Source organism: Bos indicus, chromosome 26 (assembly GCF_029378745.1).
Source record: "Bos indicus isolate NIAB-ARS_2022 breed Sahiwal x Tharparkar chromosome 26, NIAB-ARS_B.indTharparkar_mat_pri_1.0, whole genome shotgun sequence".
Classification (NCBI taxonomy): domain Eukaryota; kingdom Metazoa; phylum Chordata; class Mammalia; order Artiodactyla; family Bovidae; genus Bos; species Bos indicus.
In genome coordinates, this window is record NC_091785.1 from 17,740,547 (window position 1) to 17,767,814 (window position 27,268).

Below are 27,268 nucleotides of genomic sequence, written 5' to 3' on the forward strand. Positions count from 1 at the left end.
CCTCAACTTTTTCCTAAAATTCACCCTTCACTTACTTTTGAGACGCTGTTTGCCAATAATTATCAGATCTGAATTTAAGAATCTCTAACTAACTCTACTACATGAAATCACTTGTTCACATATCACAAAAATTCAAATTCCTCTGGAGTGTTTCACCACAAGTTCAGGAAGTACTTGGGAGCACCTGCTCTGTGCTCTAGGGACGTGCATACCCATCCCTGAACTCTTGCCTTGTCCAGAAACAGTGCTGAACACGTGACAAACACTGCATCACTCAATCCCTGGCAACCCTGAGAAATGAATATTTACAGTCTTCTCAAGGGAGGAAATTGAGGCTCAGAGAGGCTAATTTTCTAAAGGTCACAAAGCCTTGCACCGGCAGCAGATTTTGCACCCCAGTCCATCAACTGTCAAAGCCAGGGCTCTTAACCACCTCATGCCCTGCCCTGGGGCACTTTAGGGGTAAAAAATTGGAAACTAAGGTGGACTAGATGCAGCTCCTGCCTGGAGAAGAGGGAAAGATCAACATTTCATTTCCATGCAGCTCTGGAATATTTTGACTCCATCAAATCAGCACCTGCCTGAATCAGCAAGGACACCAAGACAAGCAGGGATAAAAGCAAAGTTGTAAAACTGCCAGCTGCCCTCACCTGGGTGTGGCCACCTGGGGAAAGACAAGGCGCCAGGGAGATGGTGGGCACCAGGGAGATGGTGGGCACCAGGGAGATGGTCCCGCACTAGGGACAGGCTATGCCAGGGAGACAGGCTTCTAGGAGGCACCACGGGAACCTCACACCTGTGCTTAAGAATCTGGGGTGCGTGCCCCTGCCACGAAGGAAGGGAACCCTGGGAGTGCTGCCCAGGACTCCACTCTCCACCTGGAGCTCTCTCAGGAGGGGCTGCTGCCCATCCGGCTGGCTCCGCTTCCCTTTCCAGGCTGACAGCAAGCTTGGAGGGTCCTTCAGCCGCGGACCCAGGCCACACAGGGCCAGGCAGAATCATCCTTCCCTCATTCAATGAATATTGACAAGTACCTGCGATGTGCTGCGGGGCTCTGGGCTTACAGCAGTGACCGAGGCGGACAACCATCACTGGCCTCACACAGTCTGACATTCCAGCCTCACATCAGCAACGTGAGGGCTTGCAGGTAGGAGCTGCCCCAGAGAGGGCCATCTTAAAGAGGGCTCTGGTGACCCCCAAATGAGGAACTGAATGTAAGGTCACTGTCTCTGGGAGAGAATGACAAGACGGAGTGGGGCCCCAAATTCCAGGCAGAAGTCAGGTCTCAAAGTGTGAGGAAGGCCTGCAAACTTGCTCCTGGGAAATGAATTAGTTCCCAGGCCAGGCTCCTTACCCCAGCTCTGCTGCCATTAGCCGTCAGGGACTGCTGACTGTATTTATTCATGGAGGAATATATATGTTTATCATATGTGAAGGCCTGGCATTTATTAAGCCACCAACTGAAAAGTAAAGCTGGCTGTCAACTTTACTTTTATGAACCCAAAAGGCTATGCAGCACTTTACAGTTTACAAGGTATTTGCATATTGTTTCAGCCTTAGGTAGACACTGCTGGTGACCTGAGTCCCAGATCCTCAGTCCCATGCATCCGCTGCACGGCTTCCCACTTTTCTACTTGAGAACTTTTTCTGAATCTAGAGCCCATGGCAACCATATACAGAAGGGCAGGGAAGTTCATGCCTCAAGGAGTGTCACATTCTCCCAAACTGGCAGCAACAACATCCTCCATTCCACATGCTCTTTTTTTTTTTTTAAGGTGTTTTATATATTTATTTATCAATTTAGACTGTGTTGGGTTCTTCTCTGCAGTGTACCCGCTTCTCTAGTTGCTACACGCAGGCTCTAGAGCACACCTGGGCTCAGTATCTGTGGAGTATGTGCTTAGTTGCAGTATGTGGGATCCTAGTTCACCAATCAGGGCTTGAACTCGGACCCCCCGCGTTGGGAGCATGGAGTCTTAGCCACTGGACCACCAGGGAAGTCACTCCACATGTTCTTTTAACAATGTGACTTTAACACTCCTCCCCTGGATAGGTGGGCTATGTTCATGTCCCTTGAACCTGGGAGAGCTTGTAACCATGGCAGAAGAGATGTTACGTAGCTCCCGAGGCAAGGTCATGAGGAAATACAGAGGCCATCTGGTTCCCTTAGGATGCATGCACCTAGAATCCAGTTGCTGTGCTGTGAGGAAGCCTAACCAGCCCACATGGAGAGACCACACAGAGAGGCCACCTGCAGGTTCTGGCCAACAGTTCAACTGAGGCCCTGGGCAATAGCCAGCCTCAGCTGCCAGATGTGAGAGAACCAGTGAGCCTCCAATGATGCCAGCTCCCAGCTGTCAAGTCACCCTCAGCCTGCACGCCTACCCAGCAGAGGCTCAGACACTGTGGAGCAGAGGCAGATCATTTCTGCTGTGCCCTTTCCAAACTCCGTATCTACAGACTCACCTACAGAGTCAAATGGCGCTTGTTCCATACTACAGAGTTTGGGTGGTTTTTCACACAGGGATAGAAGCTGGAAAAGGGAGCAAACAACGAAGAACAGCAGCTTTTGTATAAATGTTCCAGCCTCCTGTTTCCTGGGCAGATAATTCTGGGAGGACTTATGGAAGGGCTAGGTGGGAACACGGCTAGGTGGGAACACGGCCCTATTAACTTAAGGCAGTTACCTAGATTCCTCTTCCTTCATTGGATTTCCTCTTTCCTGGTCATACGTGCCCTGCTCCCTCACCCTGCTGCTTGGGATCACCTCCTAAACAATCTATCGACACAGAAGTCCTGCCTGAGACCCTGCCCTCTCAGAAATACAGCTACAACTAGCCTTATGTCTGCCCTAGAAGCAGTTTTGTCCCCATCCCCATTTTGCAGATGAGAAAACTGAGGCACAGAGAGGTGAAGGACTTGCTCCAGGCTGTAGGAAGAGTAAGAGGCAGGGTCAGGATAAGGATCCAGGCCTCTGGCTCTGGGTGCAGCTAAGGAATTATGAGTGAGGGCAAGCAGGCTGGAGAAGCTCTCAGAAGCTTTGCAGAAGTTGTTCTCAGGGACATGGTGGTTGAAAGGATGTCTTGAAATTTACTCAGTCGAACTCTTGACCTCATTTGCAGCGTCAGATGAAAAGCAAACAGCACACCCATGGGCCACCAGACAGAGACCACACCCATGAAGCCCCACACATCTTACCAGCCCCAGGTCAGGAGCACTTTTCAGGTCCACTCCTATTTCAAGATCATATGATTCGAAAGCATTCCTTTTTACAGCATTAAATAGATTGGTTTTAAAAAATATATTTATTTATTTGTTCGATTATAGGTATGTGGGATCTTAGTTCCCTGATCAGGGATTGAACCTGAGTTTCCTGCATTGGAAGATGGATTCTTAACCACCGGACCACCAGTGAAGTTCCTCAATTAGATTGTCTATTAGTAAATTTAAATTTCACAATTCAAAACGTACTCCAAAGATCAGCATGAAGATGTTCTTTCAACAAGTTTCTAGGAAATCTGTTTATTAAGTACTTCACTATAAGTCAGGTACTGTCCTAAGCACACTAACCTAGTAGGAATGAGGAAACTAAGGCACAGAGAAATCAAGTGACTTGCCCAAGGTCACACAGTTTGTAAATGACAGAGTAAATAGTAAAATGAGCAAATGGTAAAAGTGTAAATGACAGAACACTGACCAGTTTGGGCAGCCTCTGAGAGCCCGAGCTGGAAGCAAAGGTCATCGAACCATACGGAAAGAAGGAGCCAGGGGCACAAACTCAAGGGCTCGCAAGGTGTGAACGGGGCTGATGTGGACTAAGGGAGCCAGCTCCCTGGACCTGGCAGCCTGCCACCCTAACTAGTCCAACAGTTTCACTCTATGGATGAGGAACTAAGACCCAGAGAGGAACATGCCAAGGAACACAGCTCCTGAGAGGCTAGGAACAGACCCCAGACTCTCTGTCTGCACTCTGCATCCTCCACAAAATGGAGACCCCTGGCTCAAGAAGGGCAAGTGGGAGGTGTTTCAGATTTGAAGACCCAAGGCAGGTCCTAGGCAAGGGGCTCTAGCCAAGAGGAGTCAGGGGTTAGCATGTGACTGGGATAGGAGGACAGGCTACCCTTTAAGGTTTGGTTTGAATATAAAACCAGCAAAGGCAGTGTTCTTCACAAGCCGAGAGGCACGTCCTTTCACTGAGATGCCAGTCCTTGGTGAACTGCTTATTGTCCTTAGAAGGCTGTTCCCTTGCTCAGGGAATTTCCAGAAGTCTGAGCCTATTGATGTCTCCCTTGCCATCGCCCTCTTCTGGACACTCTTAGCATTGGCATGGATGAGGGAGAGGTCAGGGGGTTGGGAGGATGGACGACCGCTGTCGAGGATGCTCAGAGCTGGCTGAAACCCTACACCTACTTTTCCAGCCCTGCCCGCCCTTCCCATCCCATCTGGGAAGAGTCGCAGAACATGCATGCCCTGGTTATCTAGCAATTTCTCCAAAATTATTGGAGAAAAATGAGGCCCCAAGCTGCCTTAGTGTTATTCCACAAAGCTGAGATCAGCAACTGGAGAGCTCCCAGACAAGACCTATATCTCTTTCACCCAGATTCACAGGGCCCAGATGAGCACTCAGCGTCCTAGAGGAGCTCGATACATTCTCTGGCACACTGACTGCTACCCCAGTCCAGGCCCACACTGCCTCCCACAGGCCCCTGGTTCACATCCAGTAAAATCCAGGTTCTGACAGGTGCAGGTGATGGCCGATGGCTGATCTACTCCATTTAGCCCCCATCCCAGTTTTGTATCCTCAGTGTCCTTCTTCTCAGGCAAGGCCACCATTCAGTGCTCCAGAGGCTCTTCAAGCCTGGTTGGGACCTAGGTCCAGTGAGGAACCGAGACACCTCTGTCAGGACATGCTACCTGTGGATTTTCTCTCAAATTACCCAGGGATCAACTCTTTGTCCTCCTTCCTAACTCAGAAACCCCACAAGGTACAGCAGTGGACTATTATTCTGGAGAAATCTTCCTTCAGGGTAAGCCCAGGCCCTCAAGCCTGGTTTGATCGGCACCCTCCACAAGATTCTCACACTCTCCTAGGTTCTCTGGCCTCGGAGTAACCTGGTCTGCCCCAGATTTCACCGACTTCTGACCTGTCCAACTCAGAGCCTAGACTACACTGGCCACAGTAACACCACCACAAGCAGTGTCTTCATCATTATTCCATGTGCAGAGAATTTCCCCATAAATTATCTGAATCCTCCGACAATTATTACTTCCCCAGTGCAGAAGAGAAAACTGAGCCTACTAGAGGGAGACTGAGCCTCTTCAGGGAGTGAGGGAACGGGGCCCACACTGGCTCACGGCACGCCCTCATTCAACAGAAGTAAAGCACCTTGCCCTTCTGCGCGTGGAGGATGCGAGCTTCCTTCGGTCCGCTCGTCTCTGCGGGCCGCCCACAGAACCAGCCGGACCCTGCCCACAGATAAACACCGCTACCCGCGGCCCCGGGCCAGGAGCTGCTCGGCGGGCTTCAGACCAACCCTCTCGGGAGTATGAGCACCCCTTGGGGAGTGTGAGCACCCCTCGGTTCCAGCTGGGAACTGCCCCAGACCCAAGGCTTTCTTTGGAACATGCGCTCGGGCTTTGCAGCGGCTGAAACCGCTACCCTTGGGACACACGAGCCCCTAGGGGGAAACAAGCTGCAGCGCCCGGGCTGCGATTAGCGCCAGAAACACCCGCGCGTCCCGGGGCGCGGCTTCCTGTCCGGATTAGAACACCTGACGGCTTCCATCTCTGCCCGCCCAGGACGACCCCCAGCCGCGACCACAGAACAGGCTACGCGGAAGTCTGCAGCAACTCGAGTCATGCTCATTCTCCATCGGCTATCGCTTTCCTTTTGCCCGCTGTGAAGCTTTTCCCTTTTTAAACTCTCTTCCCAAGAGTAACCACAAGATCTTGGGAAACTTTGCGTGAAACTTACAAATGTCATGAAATCGGAACCAGAGACTCCGTCTAAGCCTGGGAACGCTGCGCCCAGCCCTGTTCCCTCCCCTCTGCTCCAGCTCAGCGCGTCCGGCGGTGGCCCGTGCTGACCACCTGGCTGTCAGGAGACCCCGGGACCCGCCCCAGCTCCTGGGCGCCCTCTCGGCCTCGGACACTTTGGGAACATTCCCGCGGCCGCCACCCGGTGCGCGCCGCACACCAGGGGCCAGGACGTCCCAGCCGGAGAGGTATTTAAGCAGTCCCTCTGGGGCATTGTTTTCCCGGGGAGTCCGGAGAACTCAGCGGAGGGGAAGGGTGACCCGCCCCCACAGACTGCCGCGCTGGCTTGCCCACTACCTCGTTTGCATTTCAAAGGCAAACTTGTGCCGGACTTCCCGGCGGCAGCACCTACCGGCTTTGCACGGGTCATGGTAATGCTCCAGCTGCTGCTCCGCGCTCTCCTCGCCTTCCAGCGCCGAGGAGTCCCAGGTGGCGTCCGAGCGCTCCCCGAGCCCCCCGGCGTCGCGGGGCAGCGGCAGCAGCAGTAGCAGGAGAGGCAGCAGCAATGGCACAAGGGCCCCGAGCGCAGTCACACGGGGCATGGTTGCGAGCGGCCGGCCAAGACCAAGGGACCTGAGTGCACCAAAAGCTGGACTCTCGGGCGAGGGACCGCGTACAGAATCGGGTCGGCGGCAACCGGTCACGGCGATTACGCGCGGCTGCCGGGCATGGCTCGGGCGCGGAACCCCCAGAGCGCGGCGTCCCGGTCCGCGTCCGCGCGCCTAGGAAGCCGCTGCTCGGAGCTACTTGCTCGTCGGCCGAGGCTGCGGCGGCTGCGACTGTGGCAGTGGTTGAACAGTGGCCGCTCCGCCCCTCTCCACCCGGGCTGGACCGCACAGCCCTCGCCAGGGGCCCTGGGCAGCCAATCACTCGGGCGCCCGAAGCGAGGCCCCTCCTCTTCCCGGCACCTCCGCAACTTCGGAGGAAGGGGAGCGAGGTGCAGAAGCTGAAGCCAAGGACCCAGGGCCTGCCGAGCTCCCACCGAGCAAAGGGTGCCCTTCTCTGGGTGTTACAGCGCCTCTGGCCCACCCTCCCTTCAACGCTGCTCCTGAAGATCAAGGCTGGATTTCCCGCCTTGCTTTATTCTCAAAATTCACTTTACAACTCCCCGGTGCACACGTGGGTGAAGACAGGAGGCAGTGGCTAAAGCTCTGGGCGCCGGACCAGAAACCCAATGCGAACGATTCCCACTACGACCAGCTCGCTATGTGCTTTTCGGAGAATCATTTCCTTGTAGGGATGAAGCGAATCTTCTCTTTGGGTCGCTTTCGGCGCAGAAAAAACCCGACGATTACGATCCTCTCAGCTTTCTCCACATTCCCTCGTCCAGCCGTGACTGGCGCTTGCTGCAGTAACCACCTAACCTAAGGTATGGCTGGTGATAGAGTGGCTTAGAAAATAATGATTTAAAATGACGGATTTCCCCTCTACGTGACCCTATCCTTTAGGAAAACAGTGCAAGACGCTTCATACAGGCAAAAAGACTGACAAACGAACAGCTATACCTACTATTTGTGTTAAATTACAGGCATGTTTTATTAAATAAGCCATTCACCATTAACTTGATGGAATAAAAACAACCAATTTCTGAAGTCTGGTTAATTTTTTGCTAATTAAAAACATATGCCCAAATAATGTGAGAATAATCAAGAGATATTTGAAACCCCCTCCTATGCTGTACCTTAAATGTAAAAATTGTTAAAACTGAGCCAATTTGATTTATAGACATAAAAATGCTATTACCAAGAGGCTTTTCAAAAACCTTTCTACAAAAGCAAAATTGCCCCATTAAGAAGTAAAATACATCAATGTGTAGTTAGCATCACACCCAGCAGAATCCTTTTTCCATTTAAACTGCAAGCAGAAAAAAGGAACAAGATTTCCTTTGGGATTTCCACATGGTTTCACAGTCACCAATGACAAAACAGCAGACAGGGAGCCCAGAGCTGGGCTTTACACAGGATTCTGAATTTCTTGCATTATGATCATCTAATAAGTAGGGTGACAAGTCCTACAACCCAGTAAAGGTTTAACTACTGGCTGTTTTGTCTTGGCCCTTAGAAATGTAAGCTGACCGTTTCATGCTGAGCCTTCATCAAATGGGCATATATATATAGGATGGAGCCAGACTGGGCAAGAACTGACAGGGGAGGGAGTATCTGGGGCAGGCGAACGGCGGGAGGGGAATGGATGCCACCAAATGGCAGGGAAGACCAAGTGGCCATCAAATAGGTATGGGAAGGAGTTGAATGTCATTTCTGCCTTAACACTGGAAGGAGTCAAACCCAACGCCATAGGTCTCTGCATTTAACCCAGTGAAGGTCACCACCTGTCAGTAGACAAGTCCACAACGTCAACATCTCAAAAGCCTAACAAACTTCTGTGACACTTCCAGGTCTCCAGATGGCACTAGGCGAACAGCCAACTGGCCTCATTAGCAGGGAATTCCTCCGGAAAATAGACATTACAGGCGACCTCTTGTGCAAGCACCGAGGTTGTGAGCTTTTATTGCCTCTAATCCCCACCTCGTGAGTAGCTGCCAGGCTTCTCACCAACATTCTTTGCCCAAATATTTTGAAGACAGTCGTGCTCTAGGATGAGCAGACTGCATCTTTACGTCAGATGCCCTGTTTGAATACTATCTTAAAGGCTATCAAACAAGTATGAACAAACCACTTGAGTCATAGTACAGAAAAGTTAGAAACAATCCAAAGCGATGGTTAATATTTTTTCTCAGCTTCATGTTTTATGATTTCACTTACTACTTTTATATTTTAAACTCTAATCGGGGCTCAAATTTTATAAATGTATTTTTTAATTTCCATGGGGAAAAAAAAAAAAAAACGAGATAGATTTGGAATAAAAGGCTTTGGGATCTAAAGCCACGCAACTCAGTTCCATTAGTTATCTGTGGGTTTCCTCCTCCACAGCTCATGATCGCAAGTCCATACAACTGTCCCTTTTCAGTCAGATGTCTGTCATCCACCCAACTCTTTGCTGCTACGCCCTATGCCGAGTTCCACGGCTCTCTTGCAGCAGCTCTCAAACGCCTCCACCCCTACCGAGTTTTCCATAACTACTCCGCAGAGGTCCCTTCTTCCTCTTGATGCCTTTCCAGGTTACCACACACCACCTTCTCCAAGGCAGGGAGCAGACCCTTCAGGGTAGAGGGCACTCTCATTTGCTGGTTTATTTTTGGTTTACATGAACTGACCACTGAGACAGTATTTGAGTTTTTAAACTATTTCATACTGTTAACGATTTTCAGCAGCTTTTTAAAACCTTCTGTGGCTGGGATCCCTACCTAAGCCCGTTTAAGCGTGGCACATCAGGCCCTCCATCCCCCATCAGGCTGTCCTTACGTGTGTATTCCAGCCTTGAGCTCTTGCCATCTCCATTATGTCTACTCACACTGCATTAAACATCTTGCATTCATCCTAATAGGGCCTTGCTGCTCCACGTCTTTGCCGAGCACAACTTCGTAACTACACAGGCTGCATCTTCATGCCAACATTACAGCAGCTACCACACCTATGACATTTAACCTATTTCTGTCCTACCCTTCTGGGTCTCTAACCTGTATCAGATCTGTCTTACTCTCTGGACCCTCTTTGGACTCTCTCTTCCCTTCAGTGACCTCCAAGGTTAGGTCCCATAATTTAGTGGCTTACCCAGAGCCATAAGAACTGTGACATGGGCCAGTTTAAATGACTTATGTCAAAATTCCCCCTACAACTGTGTCCTTCATTTAAAAAATTTGAAACTGCTACCACCTTAAGTATGCAAAACCTTGAACATAACTTTAAAAACATTTCTAGACTGCATTACCATTGACTCCATGTGTCCCAACACAAATTTATTCCCTCCCCTTCTAATGTTAAACTATTGATTAGCTATTTAATAGAAGCTCTCACTGTGAAATTCAGAAGTTGGTTGTGTAACAGTTTCCTCTATTAAACTCCTAGTTCTCCAACCAGAAAAAAGTGCCCACTAAAGATATTTAAAGTACTCAAATTTGCAGCAATTTAAACTATGCAGCTAACAGGAATTTTCAAGTAAGGTGTCAACTGGAGCTGGTAATAAAATCAGGGGGAGAAAAGAGTCAAGGAGGCTGACAAGAATTTAAATAACCAGTTAAAACTAAAGACGAAAAAAACTACAAATAGACTTGGAGAAGTTCGCCGCTACTTTTGATGTATTAGTAGTACAATAAAAATAACCCCATCCATTGCTATACAACACTCATTTCCAGCGTGACCTCTATGAATACCTCTTCCACAAGCTGGAAAAGTGACACCCCCATTTTACAGTTACAGCCGTCAAAACAATAGGACCTAATTTTGATTACTTCTGGGCTAAAAACAAGGAACTCTTTAGCTGCTCTAGTTTCTTAAAATCTAGCTGCCTATGCTATCAGCTTCACAGGACAGTTGTGAGAGGACACAAGTGAAACTTGTGCAACAGTAGTACTAGACAAATACAAAGTATTCTCAATCAGGAGAATGACAGGGACAGAGGAGTTTGAATGCTGGTGTCAGAGTTTGTATACAAAGAAAGGCAAAAGAATGGTAATGAGAGAAAAAAATCATTTCTTAAAAAGACAAATCTTATTCATTATACCGTTCTTCCCATTTTCTGTGTATTTTTTTCCCTCAAAGTATGAAGTTGGGGAAAATACCCAAATCTCAAATTTTAAATCCTTTGTTTCAGGGGTCAGCACACTATGACCTGCTGGCTGTTGCTGTTGTTTTACTGGAACACAGCCATGCTCGTTAGCTGATGTACTGTCTCCCATGGCTGTTGTGCTACAATGGTAGAGCAGTCGTGACACAGACTGTATGGCTCTCAAAGCCTCAAATATTTCCTATTGGGCTTTTTACAGAAAGCTTGCTGACCCCTGCTTTATTTAATTGTGGAAAGCTATTAGTAATCTCTTCATATGCGTGCCAATAATAATGGGTTATCCTTTATGCTTGGATCATCTGTTTCAAAAAGGAAAGAAAGAAAGCATCCAAGGGAAGAACATTGACTTTTTATTACTTTTTAAAAATTCAACTTCAGTTAGATTAACAGACTAGATTAGAACTTCAAACGTGATACATTTTATACTGCACTGGATTTCTATTACTAAAAAGCCAGTTGGAACATGGCCTACACAAATCACGGGTGAGTACAAAAATGGAAGTCATCACTGAGTAGTAACTGTTTCCTCCCAACTCTGTCACCAATTGTCCGTACTCCAGGGATTTATAGGTTCAAGTCTGACACAGCTGAAAAGCCCAAGTGGGACTGCTTTTCCAAAGATACCCTGTTGTCCTTCAAATAGAATGACATGTTATTTCCTCCTTTCCTTTAAGCTCTTACTTATAATGTTTATAAGCTTCAAATGACCTACACTGATGAACTGGGGCAAGCACACAAAACGCTGCTGTATCAATTATTAGCCCCGTTCACAAATTCTTCAAGATAAACACTTTTCACAACAGTTTGTTTCCATATCCTAATAACAGTGAAACAAGAATGTACTTTTTCCTTTGTCTGCACAAGTCTGCCTACAGCTCAAAGAGGTCAAATCAGATGGCTTTTAGAAAACGCTCACAGAACAAAAGTTATTCCTCAAACCGAATTTAAATCTTATAAACTTTCTGCAGCGGTATGTCAACTTTCTGATCTACCTGACCTCTAAATCTAGTCTATTTCTACACACACTTCCAGTCTTGATAAATTTTCACTTCTCTGATCTCCTTAACGTATTGTTAAGGAGCTTCATAACTATGCAATTTTTATGAAGATATAAAACATTAATGAATATTTGTATTTTCATGTCACTACTCTTATTATGTGTGCCAATAAATCAACAGATGAAGCACTAAGACACACTGAAACCTAAGCTTAAAACCCAGATGAAACTGCAGTGTATAGATTACAAATAGGCTTTTCTTTCTCAAAATTCCTATATAGAAGCCCTTCGATATGTAGCTTTTCCTGAACAAATTACACTAATACATTATTTCTTTTTTTACAAATGTAAAAAAAAAAAAAAATCAGGAAATCTTAAACTAATATTTATTTGCAAAACATTTGGCATATGGTGATCAGTAAACATTTAGGAAACAAAAGCTTTATCAAAATGAATACAATTTGTGGATAAACCCTGAATAAAGTGGCTTTTGGAAGAACTGGAGTTTGCAGCAACCACCTTTATAAAGGGATCCATCCACTCTCAATGGAAAACACTCAAGCATACCTTTCACTAGGTTCAGAAATTACCACAATGTAATTAATTCCAAGGGCATGGGGCTTAATTTATGGGCAAACTCCATACAAGAGAATGTCTTCCCAGTTTTCCAGTCACTACATTTCCACCTTATCCTACTCTTGCACTGCCAGGCTCCTTTGTCAATGAGATTCTCCAGGCGAGAATACTGGAGTGGGCTGTCATGCTCTCCTCCAGGGGATCTTCCCAACCCAGGGATCAAACCCAGGTCTCCTGCATGGCAGGCAGATTCTTTATCATCAGAGCCACCAGGGAAGCCCACTCTTGTACTAGGGTATACTTATTAACAATGTCACTAATGTAGCTAAATTTCAGGTGAAGCGTACTTACAAATCCCCAGTTTTTCAGAGTATTCAAAACTTCAGTTGCTAAGTTGAGCAAATGTTAATAAATGAAAGACAAACGGCATTTATGAAGTGGAAAAATCCTACCCTTTGATTAACTTAAATAATATATTTTGCTATTCTACAACTGAAAGCTGTGGAACTAAACTATTTGTGGATTACATCTTCAAGACACACACACACACACACACACACACACACACACACACACACACACACAACCCAGCCCCTCTAAAAAGCCATAAACCAATACCTATTTTCTAAAGGACTTTTCAAGTGACTTATACTCATTTTAATAAAGTTCTTAATGTATTTGGATATCACAAAACTATTTTTCGGTGAAGATTCCAAAGGATTTCAAATACAGATTAGTTTAGTAAAAGAACTGGTGTACCTGAATGCAGCTAAAGCACTCATTCTTTAAAAACCCTGTCTTACCTGAAAGACTCATGAGAAACAAATTCCATTTTATGAAGATACAAGCTTGCCAGCCAATTTACAATCTATCAGAGAGACTCTATGTTCGTATAAGAATTTTACATGTAGTTTAAAAGTTATATAATATAAGCCATTAAGTACTAACTTTTAGTTCTTTTTCTTATTAGATCTTAAAGGCAGGTGTGAGAAAAAAAAGAAAATGAAGGAACTAGCAGGTTACACTTCATATAATATTTTGGCTTAAAGAAGAGGATTTACCGACAGCTTTTGATCAAATTTCTATTTGTTCATGTCAGTCATACTTAAGTGGTAAGAAATCAAACTTGCCACCCTTTATAGTCTTTAATGCTACATTATAGGATGCAGTCTATTAATGTACAGAAACGTATTTTGCAATGAAAACACCTTATGTAACTCTGAATGGCATGAACTTCATGTTAAGGTTTAAATACATTAAGGTTAAAATGTTTTGAGTCTTTCTAAAAATACCAATATACAGTATAGTTTTTAGGTGGTCATTTGCATAGCAAACTATTAAACTAGAAACTCAATGGTTCTAGGAAAACTTCACATTATGGACTGTTCCAGAAAGATGTATTCAAAATTAAAATTACTTCTCTTAGAAAACTGTAAGCTTTATTTGCTCATCCTCTAGTACACGGACCACTTTTACCCACCCCCACTTTACACAGTACACTGACCTGAACAGATTTTGTACCACAATTTCATTCAAAGGGCTTCTCATTCATTTTGTGACTGCACTGGATAATCTAGATGAAAGCAATATTGGGGATTTTAAAGTATGGGTCCCTTGTATCAGAAAAGCATGATAAAAAAAAAAAAAACAACCCTGCATTCAGTAATACTGTCTTTTGAAAAGATATCTTCAAATTGCAAACACATGTATTTTCACAAAACAATTTGGTCAGGAAATTTTATTTTAACATTCTAAAGCAGTAATGCTTTAGATGTTACTTAAGTGCCCCAGACAGGATTAACAAAATTAAATGTTTCTAAATTACAAATTTGGCTCCTTTTGGGAGTCTCAGAAGAAAAACAAAAGAAAATAATCCCCCCTCCCAAAAGAAGAATGACACGCACATTTTGAAGAAACCCCAATGTTTCATGCAGTGGTAGGCAAGATGTAAAAAGCCACCCAAATTCACACATTTCTACACCAATCATCATCAGAAAAAAGTACTCCGTAGTCAATCTGTACATCCAAATGCATTTGGGAATCTACACCTACATTACATTATTTAATGTTATATACATTTATTACCCACCCCCCCTTGTTTTTAATAATTTCTTATGTAAAACCTTCATTCAAACCCAAAAAAGATGTAAGACTAACTTGGGGGGAGGGGGCAGATAATCACTTTAGACATTCAGTTAAAATGTAGTTTATCTAAATCTCAAAATGTTTAATAAAAACAAATATCTTCTCCATTTAACAAGTTGCTTTCTAACTGTACAGTAAATTGCATTGTAGAGAGTACACCTCTATCTTCAAACTGTATCTTCTTTGGATGGAATTAAGATGTAACTGTATAGTTTTAAGATAAATAAATGGGAAGTTGGTCCAACTAAGATGACAGCAGATATATTACATGCAGGATTTAATATTTTTAAATTTTCTCTTAAAAAAAAAAAGATGCAGTTGAATTGGGGGGGGGGGGTGGGGGCGCGGAAAGCAGGTCAAAAAAGAACCCAGGTTCAATATATAAAAATGTCCCACAATAGGTTGATGATGGCAGTAAAAATAAGAGAAAAAAGTAATCTTTCTGGAACATCATTTTTCAGTATTGTAGAAACACTAGTGCCAGGAAGATTTCTATTCATGTAATTTTAGCATCCAAGTTTCCCTCTATTTATTTTATTGGAACAAATGCTTTAAATAAACTATTTGTCCTCTTCACTGAAGAGAGCAGGTCTATTTCATCTTTAATGAGCTAGTTTTTGGGAAGTTTAGCCATGTACTGTAGTAATGCCTACTGCATAAAATCCAAGCATTTGCTGTGAACAGTTGGAGAAAGCAGTCAGTAAGAACCTAGGATCAATGGAAATAGATGTTACTTAAGCCATCCACGAAAGAGACCCACAAAGTACCCAGAGTTAAAGCCCAAATCTTCTTGCGCTTTTTTTTTTTCGCTGTCCAAGTTCCACCCCTGTGAAAGAGAAATTGATCCGAAGTTCCAGGCTTTCTTGGGTCTTTAGTCAATTTTCACATTAGTATAGATTTTTCGGACAAAGGCACTTGTTCCCATGTAACCAATTGCTCCTATAAAGATAAAACAAGATGTTTTGAAACAAATACACACAGAGCAGTACCCCTCATTTACAAACACACACTAAATGCTCTCTGCTCTAGAAAGTTATTCTTTTTGCAAGATAACATCTAATGTTAGCATCCTCCCTAAACTTACTAAAATAGTGTCACTTGTTTTGCAAATCCCCTGTTGCTGTCATATACCAAGTGCGGCCTGATGTAACATTTTTATAGTTAAATATCAATTATTACATGAATTATGAACTATATGAATTAAAATGATCTCTTAAAAAGAGAATAATTTCAGAATGACATTCATTAAATGAAAAAAATAAGTTTTTTAAAAATTTAAGCATAGATTATTCTAGATTATTAAAACAATACTAACATGTTCTCCAAACAATATGATACACTTATGGATAATTTAGTAAGAAGTGACTGGGGGTTCTCTCAGGGAAGGACTGAGACCCATGGCCCAACAGCATCTGAAGCTCTAGAGAGGACACATTTCTGATGGCTTCTTTTTTACATTTAAATTGTAGAAGCTGTGATTGGTAGAAAGGTAGGCATTTGAGGGCATGGATGAGAGACACAGATAAGTAGATCAGGAATCCTGAAATGCTGTTTTTGAAATAATTAGCCTCAAACAGGGCCCAAAATACCAGAAAGCAGGGGTGTTAAATTAATCTGTTTTGTTAAATTAAGTTTCTGCCTCTTGGCCCTTAAAAAGTGCTCGGCACATGATAAGATACTCAATAAATATTTGTTGAATGAATGAATGAACTGTATTGTTCTTTACTGTAAATACTAAGAGATCTTTAGGACAAGACAGGTGGTCATTCGTATGATAGAGAAGATTCTACACTAGATTTAGGAATTTACCATCAAGTCTAAAAGTCAGTCTTCCATGAGTTAATGATACACACATACACCTAACTGACTAACTTGAACTAACTTTTATTCACCCAACTGGTGTACGCAAGGAAAAAATAAGTCTTTCTGCCTTTCCTATACATATGAAAACTGTACCTCAAGGGAACCAAATGGCTGATGAAAGGGTTTCTCCTTAGAGAAGTGTCCCAGCTAATAAATATAAAAGGAACAATGGAATGAGAATATTGTAACCACTAATGACTTAATGGAAGAACTAGGCAATAATTATCAACGGCTGCTAACCTCACAGAGACAATCAGACATTTAAGTGCCTCCTTATAAAAGTTTACAAAACACCTGTTAAGTGTTCTTGGACAAGTATTCTTGAGTACGATCAGGTCTATAGATTTAACTACCACTTTACGGGAAATATGGGGGGAAGCACACAGAGAAACATTAAATAACACCTTAGGGATACAATCAGCCTAACCCAGAGTGTGAAAAACTCAACAGGATTTCAAACAAACCAACCAACCAAAACCTAAGTTTCTTAAGTAACTGCAAGGGAAAAGAGAGTAAACGTCAATAGATTTAAAGCTGCTTAAAAGACAGTTTTATCAAGCAATGCATGGACTTTTAACTGGATCTTGATGCAAACTGTATTAAAAAAGAAATGAGGACGTGTGGGATAAAAGTGAATACTAAGTGAATTTTTGAGCACATTAGGAAATTATATATATATATATTATATAACTGCATTCTTATATATTATAGCTATATAATAATTATATAAACACTGCACATTTGATGTATCAATATACCCACATGCATACACACACACACACAAATATTTACAGCTAAAATGACATGAAGTTCGAGATTTACATCAGAAAAAAAGGAGGTAAAGTGGAAACAAAAATAAGACAAGACTGGCTACAAGCTGACAATTACTGATGTTAGGTGTGTTAGGTACATGAGGACTCACTACATATATACTACTGTTTCTCTTTTTGTATATATTTGAAAATTCCCCATAATAAAATATCGAAAATATTTTTAAAACCCACCCAGACAATAAAGGAAACCTATTTTTGTAATAAAGACACTTATTTTTAAATATTAAATTATTATATTATACTTGAAAATAGTGGTAATTCATTTTAAAATAGCTATATACAAGTCCTTACAAGATAATTGGAAATAACCATTCAATTTTAAAAACCTGAATTCTTTTTAAAGTATTTGTAAAATTTTAGGTAGAATCAAAAATTTAACTAGTATAATACAGTACTAGTCCAATAAGCAAATTCAATTTTCGAGACTTTTAAAATATTGTTCCCTTTTCAGCAGAGATATGCTTAAAAGCAAAATAGTGTCAATCTAGAGAATCATTTTTCTTAATCTTATGAGTATCAAGAATAATCTTATAAAATATTACTTTATAAAAGGAAGAGACTGAATATGCTCTCTAGAAAAATAAATGTCTTGGGAGTAACACCAAACTTAATTTTTTTTAAAACTAAAATGCTATGCTCAAAACATAAAATCTGCAGCAATCTAATTATTTCCCCTTCACATAATTATTTTTTCCTACATTAAACAAAAATATTTTTTTCTTTCAATTACTGACTGAAAAAGCATATCAGCAACATAACCCGATGAGTACGTGTAATTTTTGTATTATGATGACATTTTAATCATTTTCAGTGTGAACTCGTTCCCCTCCCCGACAAAAACAGATTAGCACTAAAGGCATATAAACCCATTAAAGAATAAATGCTGGGACATTGCCAGAACAGCAGGGAACTGTAAACGTGCCAGGACTGTCAGGCAGCAAGATGAAATTTCAACAGGAAAAGCATTCAAAAAATTTAGCTATTAAGTAGGGGCACTAGGATTCACAATCAAGACTGGCCCCCCAAAGTCTTGCTCCTCACCAAAACTCCCCATCACGTCTCATATGTCTCACCACCTAGTAACAGGCCTGCATTATACCTGTTGCTTTATACACATGACACTATTACAGATAATTACTCTGAAAGATATGCCCATTTTATAGATTAGAAAATGAGACTTAGGTTAATATGCCCTCCCACGGCCACAAAGAAGGTTAAGTGGCAGCATGGAGATTTACTCCAGGTCTCTTAGGCTTTCCAGACCATGTCTTTTCCATTTTTCATGGTGCTTCTAAAAAGTTTTCTTCATTTTCTAGCTATTTCATATGTACTATACACGCTATTTATGGTGAAAACTATTACCTCTTCCATTTAATGGAAGACTCTGATATTATCCTCCTTTTATAGATGCTTGGAGACCTTGGGGAATTGGATCAAGGTATAGAACCACAGACTGCACTGCCAGAACGTAAGCTCAGTCTGCAAGCACCCAAGTATGTATCATAATCAGTCAATTGTGCTGCCTCCTGGACACTTTTACCTCAATGAACAGGGGAACAGAAACTTCCAAACAAAAATCATTCAGCCAAAACCTTAACTTGTTTACATAATAATCTGTTCCAAAAAATCTAAGCTTATTAAAAAAAAAGGCAATTCTCAACATGAATGAAAAACTAATTGTGGTATGGGAAATAGTGCTATACACAATTATTAAAAACAGGAAATTAAAGAAATCAGAGAGTTAATAAATTAGATTTTGAGGAATAGTTAAAAGGACTGAAATCAGATGTTTGAGCTTCTTTTGGTGTTCCTGATCAAACAATAGAAGGTTATTTCTCAGTTTCCAATACTGTATTTTTCTGATTCAGAAACACTCAGATTTACTCATGATATTCCAAGAATTTCAGAACTTACCACACATTATCCCCAAGGCTGTGCTAAATACCGCCATATATCCAAAGTAAAATGATGTTTGAAATAAGCCATACATCCTGAAATAAAACCAAAAACTTATATATAGTATATCCATTTTTACTTTCAACATAAGGCCTAAATCCTAGCATTTAAAATGATAAACTTAGTTTCCAAAATACAAAATGAGAAAATGTCTCCACTTACTTTGTTTTGAAAAAATAGTAGTAAAAGGAATACATGTAAACATAAATTGCAGTGGATGCAGCAGAGAGAAAACTTGTCCATTGCCTGAAGAAAAAAAGGAACTCTTTTGAATGGATGGCACTGGAAGATTTTAAAGCAAAGCATTTTATAAAAACATCCTTTATGATTCTATATATTTAAAAACAAATGCATGTATAATGGCATTTAAATATATCAACAAGGAGAAAGCCTAAGAAATGGAAGGAGAGATCCTAAATTTTGCCAGATTTCCGATTATAAATGACCCTAAATAAACCATTTCCTTTTTCAAATGTCTCCTCATGTTTAAAATAGTGACCCTCATTAATACTCCCAATTTTTTTGACTGATACTATTTTTTTCTCTAAAATCGTCAGTATTTTTATAATTGAAAAAACTCCTACACTATCTTAAGAAAATTTGTATATAGATTTTTACTCCACATGATACATTTCAAATGCAATCTTATTTTAAATTATACGGTCCCCAGAAGTTCTTCCCAGAAGTAAGTACTCACCACCTGTAATCCTCTGCATTTAGTAGAAAGTATGTGCACACGATGGTCACACAGACAGTCACAATGCACAGGATGACCAGCACCAGCATCATGAAGCCATAGACATAATAGATCTTATACGCCCAGAAAGAGGTGAAGATGAAATACCTAAATGCAACCCAACACAGACATAGTTTTCCAGTCTTTATTCATAAAACTCACCCTGTTCTTGCTAAATCTCATTTGCACCTTAGTTATCACTTAAATCTCAGTATTTTTCTTTCAAACAACTTTCTCAACAGTTTCCCTTCCTCCCCTTTCATTAAATCATTTACAATTCCGTCAAAAATATTTTCTTAGATAATCTGTCAAGAACAGATTCATTAGCAGGGTAGGGTATTCATCTCTAAGTAAACTGAATAAATTTGAAGCTTTACGAGTGTATTGTGGAAAAGAAAAATGAAAATAGCTAAAAATTCATATTTTAAAAATGAATTCTCATTTATTTTTTTCTACATACAATACTATACAAGCAATGCAGTTTATAAAACACCCAATTAAATTTTTTAAAAAGGTTTGATATGATAATAATGTATAAAATTAGAAAAATAAAAATAATTAGGAAAAGAAAGCCTAAGAAAGCTCGATGTCATTTTCACAGGACTGCAAGAGAAAGGGCACTATGATTTTACACCAAAAAAGATCCTTTCCTCTAATTCCACTACACAGTTGCTAAGTCTTGTCCAACTCTTTGCGACCCCATGAACTGCAGCACTCCAGGCCTCCCTGTCCATCACCAACTCCCGGAGTTCACTCAAACTCACGTCCATTGAGTCAGTGATGCCATCCAGCCATCTCATCCTCTGTCGTCCCCTTCTCCTCCTGCCCCCAATCCCTCCCAGCATCAGGGTCTTTTCAAATGAGTCAACTCTTCGCATGAGGTGGCCAAAGTATTGGAGTTTCAGCTTTGGCATCAGTCCTTCCAAAGAACACCCAGGACTGATCTCCTTTAGAATGGACTGGTTGGATCTCCTTGCAGTCCAAGGGACTCTCAAGAGTCTTCTCCAACACCACAGTTCAAAAGCATCAATTCTTCGGCGCTCAGCTTTCTTCACAGTCCAACTCTCATATCCATACATGACCATTGGAAAAACCATAGCCTTGACTAGACGGACCTTTGTTGGCAAAGTAATGTCTCTGCTTTTGAATATGCTATCTAGGTTGGTCATAATTTTCCTTCCAAGGAGTAAGCGTCTTTTAATTTCATGGCTGCAGTCACCATCTGCAGTGATTTTGGAGCCCAGAAAAATAAAGTCTGACACTGTTTCCCCATCTATTTCCCATGAAGTGATGGGACCAGATGCCATGATCTTCGTTTTCTGAATGTTGAGCTTTAAGCCAACTTTTTCACTCTCCTCTTTCACTTTCATCAAGAGGCTTTTGAGTTCCTCTGCACGTTCTGCCGTAAGGGTGGTGTCATATGCATATCTGGGGTTATTGATATTTCTCCCGGCAATCTTGATTCCAGCTTGTGCCTCTTCCAGCCCAGTGTTTCTCATGATGTACTCTACATATAAGTTAAATAAGCAGGGTGACAATATACAGCCTTGACGTACTCCTTTTCCTATTTGGAACCAGTCTGTTGTTCCATGTCCAGTGCTAACTGTTGCTTCCTGACCTGCATACAGGTTTCTTAAGAGGCAGGTCAGGTGGTCTGGTATTCCCATTTCTTTCAGAATTTTCCACAGTTTATTGTGATCCCCACAGTCAAAGGCTTTGGCATAGTCAATAAAGCAGAAATAGATGCTTTTCTGCAACTCTCTTGCTTTTTCAATGATCCAGCGGATGTTGGCGATTTGATCTCTGGTTCCTCTGCCTTTTCTAAAACCAGCTTGAACATCTGGAATTTCACGGTTCACATATTGCTGAAGCTTGGCTTGGAGAATTTTGAGCATTAATTTACTAGCGTGTAAGATGAGTGCAATTGTGCGGTAGTTGGAGCATTCTTTGGCATTGCCTTTCTTTGGGATTGGAATGAAAACTGACCTTTTCCAGTCCTGTGGCCACTGCTGAGTTTTCCAAATTTGCTGGCATATTGAGTGCAGCACTTTCACAGCATCATCTTTCAGGATTTGAAATAGCTCAACTGGAATTCCATCACCTCCACTAGCTTTGTTCGTAGTGATGCTTTCTAAGGCCCACTTGACTTCACATTCCAGGATGTCTGGCTCTAGGTAAGTGATCACACCATCGTGATTATCTGGGTCATGAAGATCTTTTTTGTACAGTTCTTCTGTGTATTCTTGCCACCTCTTCTTAATATCTTCTGCTTCTGTTAGGTCCATACCGTTTCTGTCCTTTATTGAGCCCATCTTTGCATGAAATGTTCCCTTGGTATCTCTAATTTTCTTGAAGAGATCTCTAGTCTTTCCCATTCTGTTGTTTTCCTCTATTTCTTTGCATTGATCACTGAGGAAGGCTTTCTTATCTCTCCTTGCTATTCTTTGGAACTCTGCATTCAGATGCTTATATCTTTCCTTTTCACTTCTCTTCTTTTCACAGCTATTTGTAAGGCCTCCCCAGACAGCCATTTTGCTTTTTTTGCATTTCTTTTTCATGGGGATGGTCTTGATCCCTGTCTCCTGTACAATGTCACGAAGCAATCATTAAAACAAAAAGGGTTTTTTTAACCTCTTTTCTTTTTCTTGTTCCCTTCTGCTTGTTAGTTACCTTATCTATTACCCATTCTTTCAACAGATATTTACAGAAGCGCTACACATATTAGAGAAACAGTGAGAACAGAATTAGTCTCTACCCTCAAGGAGAGGAGTTTAGTGAGAAACATCAGTAGAGGGACAGTCATGACACACCATGACAGGTGCTTCACCAAAGCACCTACGAGGAGCGTCTAAGCAGGGCTCTGGGCGAGGGAAGGGGGAGCCACCCTAACTCCTATCTCTCCTGTATCTTATTACAATGAAATCTCTTGAAACATAAATACATTGCCAAAACTTACATTTCAATAAAGATTGAGCCAAAAGGTAAAATTCCTCCTAGGCAAACAATAACTGCAGGCTCCATGAACCTGGAAAATATTAAAATTAACAGTAAACTTCTAGTATGATTTCCACATTATATTAACTCTGATAACAGGAATCAGAATACTTGGTACTTAAAAATAATCTAAAGGACAGAAATAAGCCAGTAAAGAGAAAAACAAAAATTCAAAGAGGCACAATATTGAAAGGGGATTTCAAATTAGCCATAGTTAGAATTTTATAGTTAAAATTCTTTTGGGCATTAAAGCCCAAGATAAGAATTTCAGGAACAAAAATTCTTGCTACTGGCAGAACTCAAGAAAAGCTCTTTCTCCTCCTGATCTGTACTTCCCAGGAACTTCTAAACATTGCAGTCCTTTACTTACAGAAAGCCAGTCTACGTTTTGGAACTGCCTCCCCATCTGAAATAGCGCTTCCCCAAGTGCGGCCTTGCCAGTGTCTGTGCTCACGCTTTCCTTGCTTCAGTGTTTCCTTTTCGCTTGAATTATACTATTCAAGTATTATGAGTTCTAAGTTGTAAAAGGAATCACAGAATGACTCAAAAATAAAATTCAAACCTCATTCATTCACTCAACAAATATTTACTGATTGCAGTCAGTAATTCTCCAACCCTGAATGCCTTCCCTTGTCTCATATTTCTTTTCCTGCAAGTACTGGCTCAAGTGTTCTCCCTATAAAGCCCTTCCCAAGTCTCCCAGGCAGAGGTGCGTTCTTCCACTGCCTCCTGAACGTAACTCCAAGGCTGCACTTACCACACTATACTATACTAATTACTTATATAATTACTCACTAGATTATAAACTCTGGCAGGCAGAAGCTATTCATCTAGGTATTCCCAGTGCCTGGCACAGTCCACAGCACATGAAAGACAGCAAACTACCATTTCTGACATGAACAAACTACAAAATTACGAAGAAAATGAGTTTGAGAGTTGAAAAAAAAAATTAAAGATCATTTATCCTGTCTCCTTTCCTTCTTTTATAAAAAGTCAAGATCCACAGAGGTTAAAAACAACTTGCCTGTCAGATCTAGGATATGGATTTCGGTTCCCATATAATGACATGTAGAAAATGAAGAGACACGTGAGCTTTTCCTACACCTAAATGTGACCCATGGTTAGCAAGGGTACAGGTTACTCCTTCCTCTCTTTCACCAGCCTAGTGACCCAGAGGAACTTTTGTGATTTCTGACTAGGCTTTTCCTTTAATCTTATCCTCCTCAGTAATGAGTGAAGGAAGATCAGGTTATCAATGGGCTTTAACAGGCTAATCTTGAATTTGAAGAAGATAAAACTGACTTTAAAACACAGGCTACAGACGTTCTCATAAGCACTAATCTAAAAAAAAAGAGGAAAAAAAGAACATGTATAATTCCTAAGACTAGAACAGATCATTCTCCTTTAAACTATGGGGCTATTTTATCCAGCTTCCACTTCTACAAATGTCTACATACCTCCAGGTCTTCAAAAGACTGTATAAGTACTTGAAAATAAGTAATATTTATAATATAGCAAAATATCTATGAACAGAAGCATTTCAATACATATCCCCTATTATGAATATGTAGAGTCTACCATACAGCTGTTTAAACGAGATGGGAAATAAAAAAATATGCAGTAAGATTGTTCTATTTATGTCCAGAAGAATTAGTAAAATAAAGAATGCAGAATGGCATAAATCAGCACTAAACCATTCAATATACTAATTTAAAAGGGCAAAACATATACACAGTGAGTTCACATTTTATTCAAATTTGAATTACAAAAATTAGAAATCTAAATATATTAGTGATATCTCATTTTATGTCCAAGGTTGAAAAAATATAAACCATCTCAAGTTAAAAATCCATCAAGAATCACTATTTCAAAGCTGACTAAATGAACTATAAACTATAAACTACTGCAGTAGAAGAATAGCTTTAGCTGTTAAACAGAAATACCTGTCACCTTTTGTCAGGATTAAACCTTGAATTATGGGAGATCCTCAAAACCACATTCTGTGCATAAAATGACAAACTGTATCTAAGAGATTACTATATTATCCCAGAAGTGAAGATAAAGAATGTAGGTCAGTAAATTATGTGCTCAGTCACATTCAGCTCTTTGTGGCCCTATGGATTGGAGGCTGCCAGGCTCCTCTGCCCATAGAATTTTCCAGGCAAGAATACTGAAGTGGGGTGCCATTTCCTACTCCAGGGGATCTTTCTGACCCAGGGATTGAACTGGCCTCTCGCATCTCTGGCATTGGCAGACAGATTCTTTAACACTAGTGCCACCTGGGAAGCCCCAGTTCATCTCTCACCTGATTCAAAATATATATGGCTAAATGTGTGTCAATTTTGTTTTGAATAAAAAATGTGGAAAGGACACTGAAACTGTAAGCCAGGAGTTGGCAAACTTTTTCTGTAAAGGCTCAGATAATATTTCTTGTTCTACAGGTGATAATGGTTGGTGTCTGTCATAACTGTTTAACTCTGATGCTATAGTGGAAAAGCAATCACAGACAATATGGGAACAAACAGGCGTGGCTATATTCCAACAAAATTTTATTTATAAAAACAGATTTGGTTTATAGGCTGCAGTAATACAACAGCTGCTGCATTAGGTTCTATCCCCCTCTATGAAATAGTGTACTGACCAAAGCATTTGATTTCTCTGTGAATGGCACTAATATTCAAAAAGTAAAATAAAGATATCATTTATTACCACTCCTAACAATATAAGTTGAAGGAGAAAGAAAAAGACAAATGTTAAGTTTAAACTTATAAATACATGCCAATTCTAAAAGTTATGTATATGCAATAGCCTTAAGAATTTATATATTGTGAGAAGCAATCAAAAAAATTTAACATTCTCTTTACCATTTTTTCTCCGGTATGGGACGAGGCACAGCATTGACACGACAAGGGAAGTTGGGCTGACCTGATAGATTTCGGCCAAGTATTGTACCAACAAGATTTAGAGGAAGGATGACAAAAAAACAGATGCAACAAACAGCCACCTGTAAATTAAATTAAGATGTGTGTGATTACTCAGAGAACAATAATATTAACAAAAACAAATAAAAAGGATAGAAAAATTTAAATGCAATTTGATTATAAAAGAAAATGTTTAAATTCAAAATGGGTTAAAATTGTGCAGAATACATACTAATAGCAATAGGAAAAGAATGTGCTTTAAAATATTAGAATTAAACTAAATACAAGTTAAACCATATTTCCTATCAACTGTGGTTCCTGCTATTTCCTGTTCTTTCACACTGCCCCTGCCACAGTCCTTTTTTCTCAGTTTCAGCTGTCATGATTTTATCATATCCTTTATCTTTTATCATTATAACCAACTTATTTACTTGCCTGCACTTCACTGAGCTCCTAATAAGCTCAAGGACCTTTACAAGTGTTATTTTCCTACTTCCCAGGTGAAGAAAATGAGACAGAGAGGCTACATGACTTCCCTTGATCACACAGTTTAGTAGGCAGCCAAACTAAGATTTCAATTCAGACCTCCTGTCTCATTCTGTCTGCTCGTTTCTATTCTACAGTGCCTTAGGATCTTACAAATAAGAGAACATCACTATTTATGCATATAGTATATTACTAAAATGAGTATTTCTCTGCCTATTAGTAATCCAAAGTCTAACATTACAGGGGAGACCATACAGAGATTCTAGAACCAAAGTTAAGGAAGCATTTATTTTTGTGATTTTTTTCTTCTTTTTTATATAAACTTGTATTCTTACGAAGACACACTCAAGTTCCTTCCAGCCAGCATGTAAATTAGGATTAGTTCACTCTGAACTTCTGGAACTGAAACAGAACTGAATCACCTCTAGTATCTCTCAAATATATATTTTGGGGTTCTAATAAATAAAAAGTAAAAGTGAGAGAAAAGCTGAATGGAAATTGTGAAGAAAATTGTGAGAGAAATGAAGAGGTGTGGGGTAGAAAATCCACAGTGATGACATGAGAAGGAAAGAATCTACCTGGAAGCAACATTACTGAAAACTCCACATCTTCATTATATCCTGATGTGTGCTTGCATGTATTCAAACAAACCAAAGAGTATCAACATTTTCCTTTCAGGTAGTGCTTAGTCGCTCAAGTCGTGTCCAATTCTTTGTGACTCCAGGGACTGTAGCCCACCAAACCCCTCTGTCCATGGGGATTCTCCAGGCAAGAACACTGGAGCGGGTTGCCATGTCCTCCTCCAGAGAATCTTCCCAACCCAGGGATCAAACCCAGGTCTCCTGCATTGCAGGCGGACTCTACCATCTGAGCCACCAGGGAAGCCCAGCAAAACTTGTATAAAAGTAGGAGAGTTACGAGTTCTGACATTCCATTTTAAAGCTCAGACTTAGAAACTCAAATCAGTGGTATCTCCGTACAGACCTGTTAATAATATGAATTTTTGCTTATATGAATAATAAGAAAAGGTGAAACATAAAAA

The 27,268-nt window shown here is 41.2% G+C and overlaps 2 protein-coding genes across 2 annotated transcripts in view; both read right to left on the reverse strand.

Annotated features, from left to right (window-relative positions):
- TLL2 (tolloid like 2) overlaps nucleotides 1-13,519 on the reverse strand; it is a 151,524-nt gene extending 138,005 nt beyond the window's left edge. The window contains exon 1 of the mRNA XM_019953203.2: nucleotides 6,389-13,519. Coding sequence (XP_019808762.2) covers nucleotides 6,389-6,578 — 190 coding nt within the window. The 5' untranslated portion in view covers nucleotides 6,579-13,519. The remainder of the gene's footprint in view (nucleotides 1-6,388) is intronic.
- A 496-nt stretch (nucleotides 13,520-14,015) lies between these two features.
- Nucleotides 14,016-27,268, reverse strand: part of TM9SF3 (transmembrane 9 superfamily member 3) — a 59,020-nt gene continuing 45,767 nt past the window's right edge. The window contains exons 10-15 of the mRNA XM_070781279.1: nucleotides 25,684-25,823; nucleotides 22,782-22,850; nucleotides 19,787-19,933; nucleotides 19,252-19,335; nucleotides 19,048-19,124; nucleotides 14,016-15,376 (exon numbers count right to left, since the gene is read on the reverse strand). Coding sequence (XP_070637380.1) covers nucleotides 15,309-15,376; nucleotides 19,048-19,124; nucleotides 19,252-19,335; nucleotides 19,787-19,933; nucleotides 22,782-22,850; nucleotides 25,684-25,823 — 585 coding nt within the window. The 3' untranslated portion in view covers nucleotides 14,016-15,308. The remainder of the gene's footprint in view (nucleotides 15,377-19,047; nucleotides 19,125-19,251; nucleotides 19,336-19,786; nucleotides 19,934-22,781; nucleotides 22,851-25,683; nucleotides 25,824-27,268) is intronic.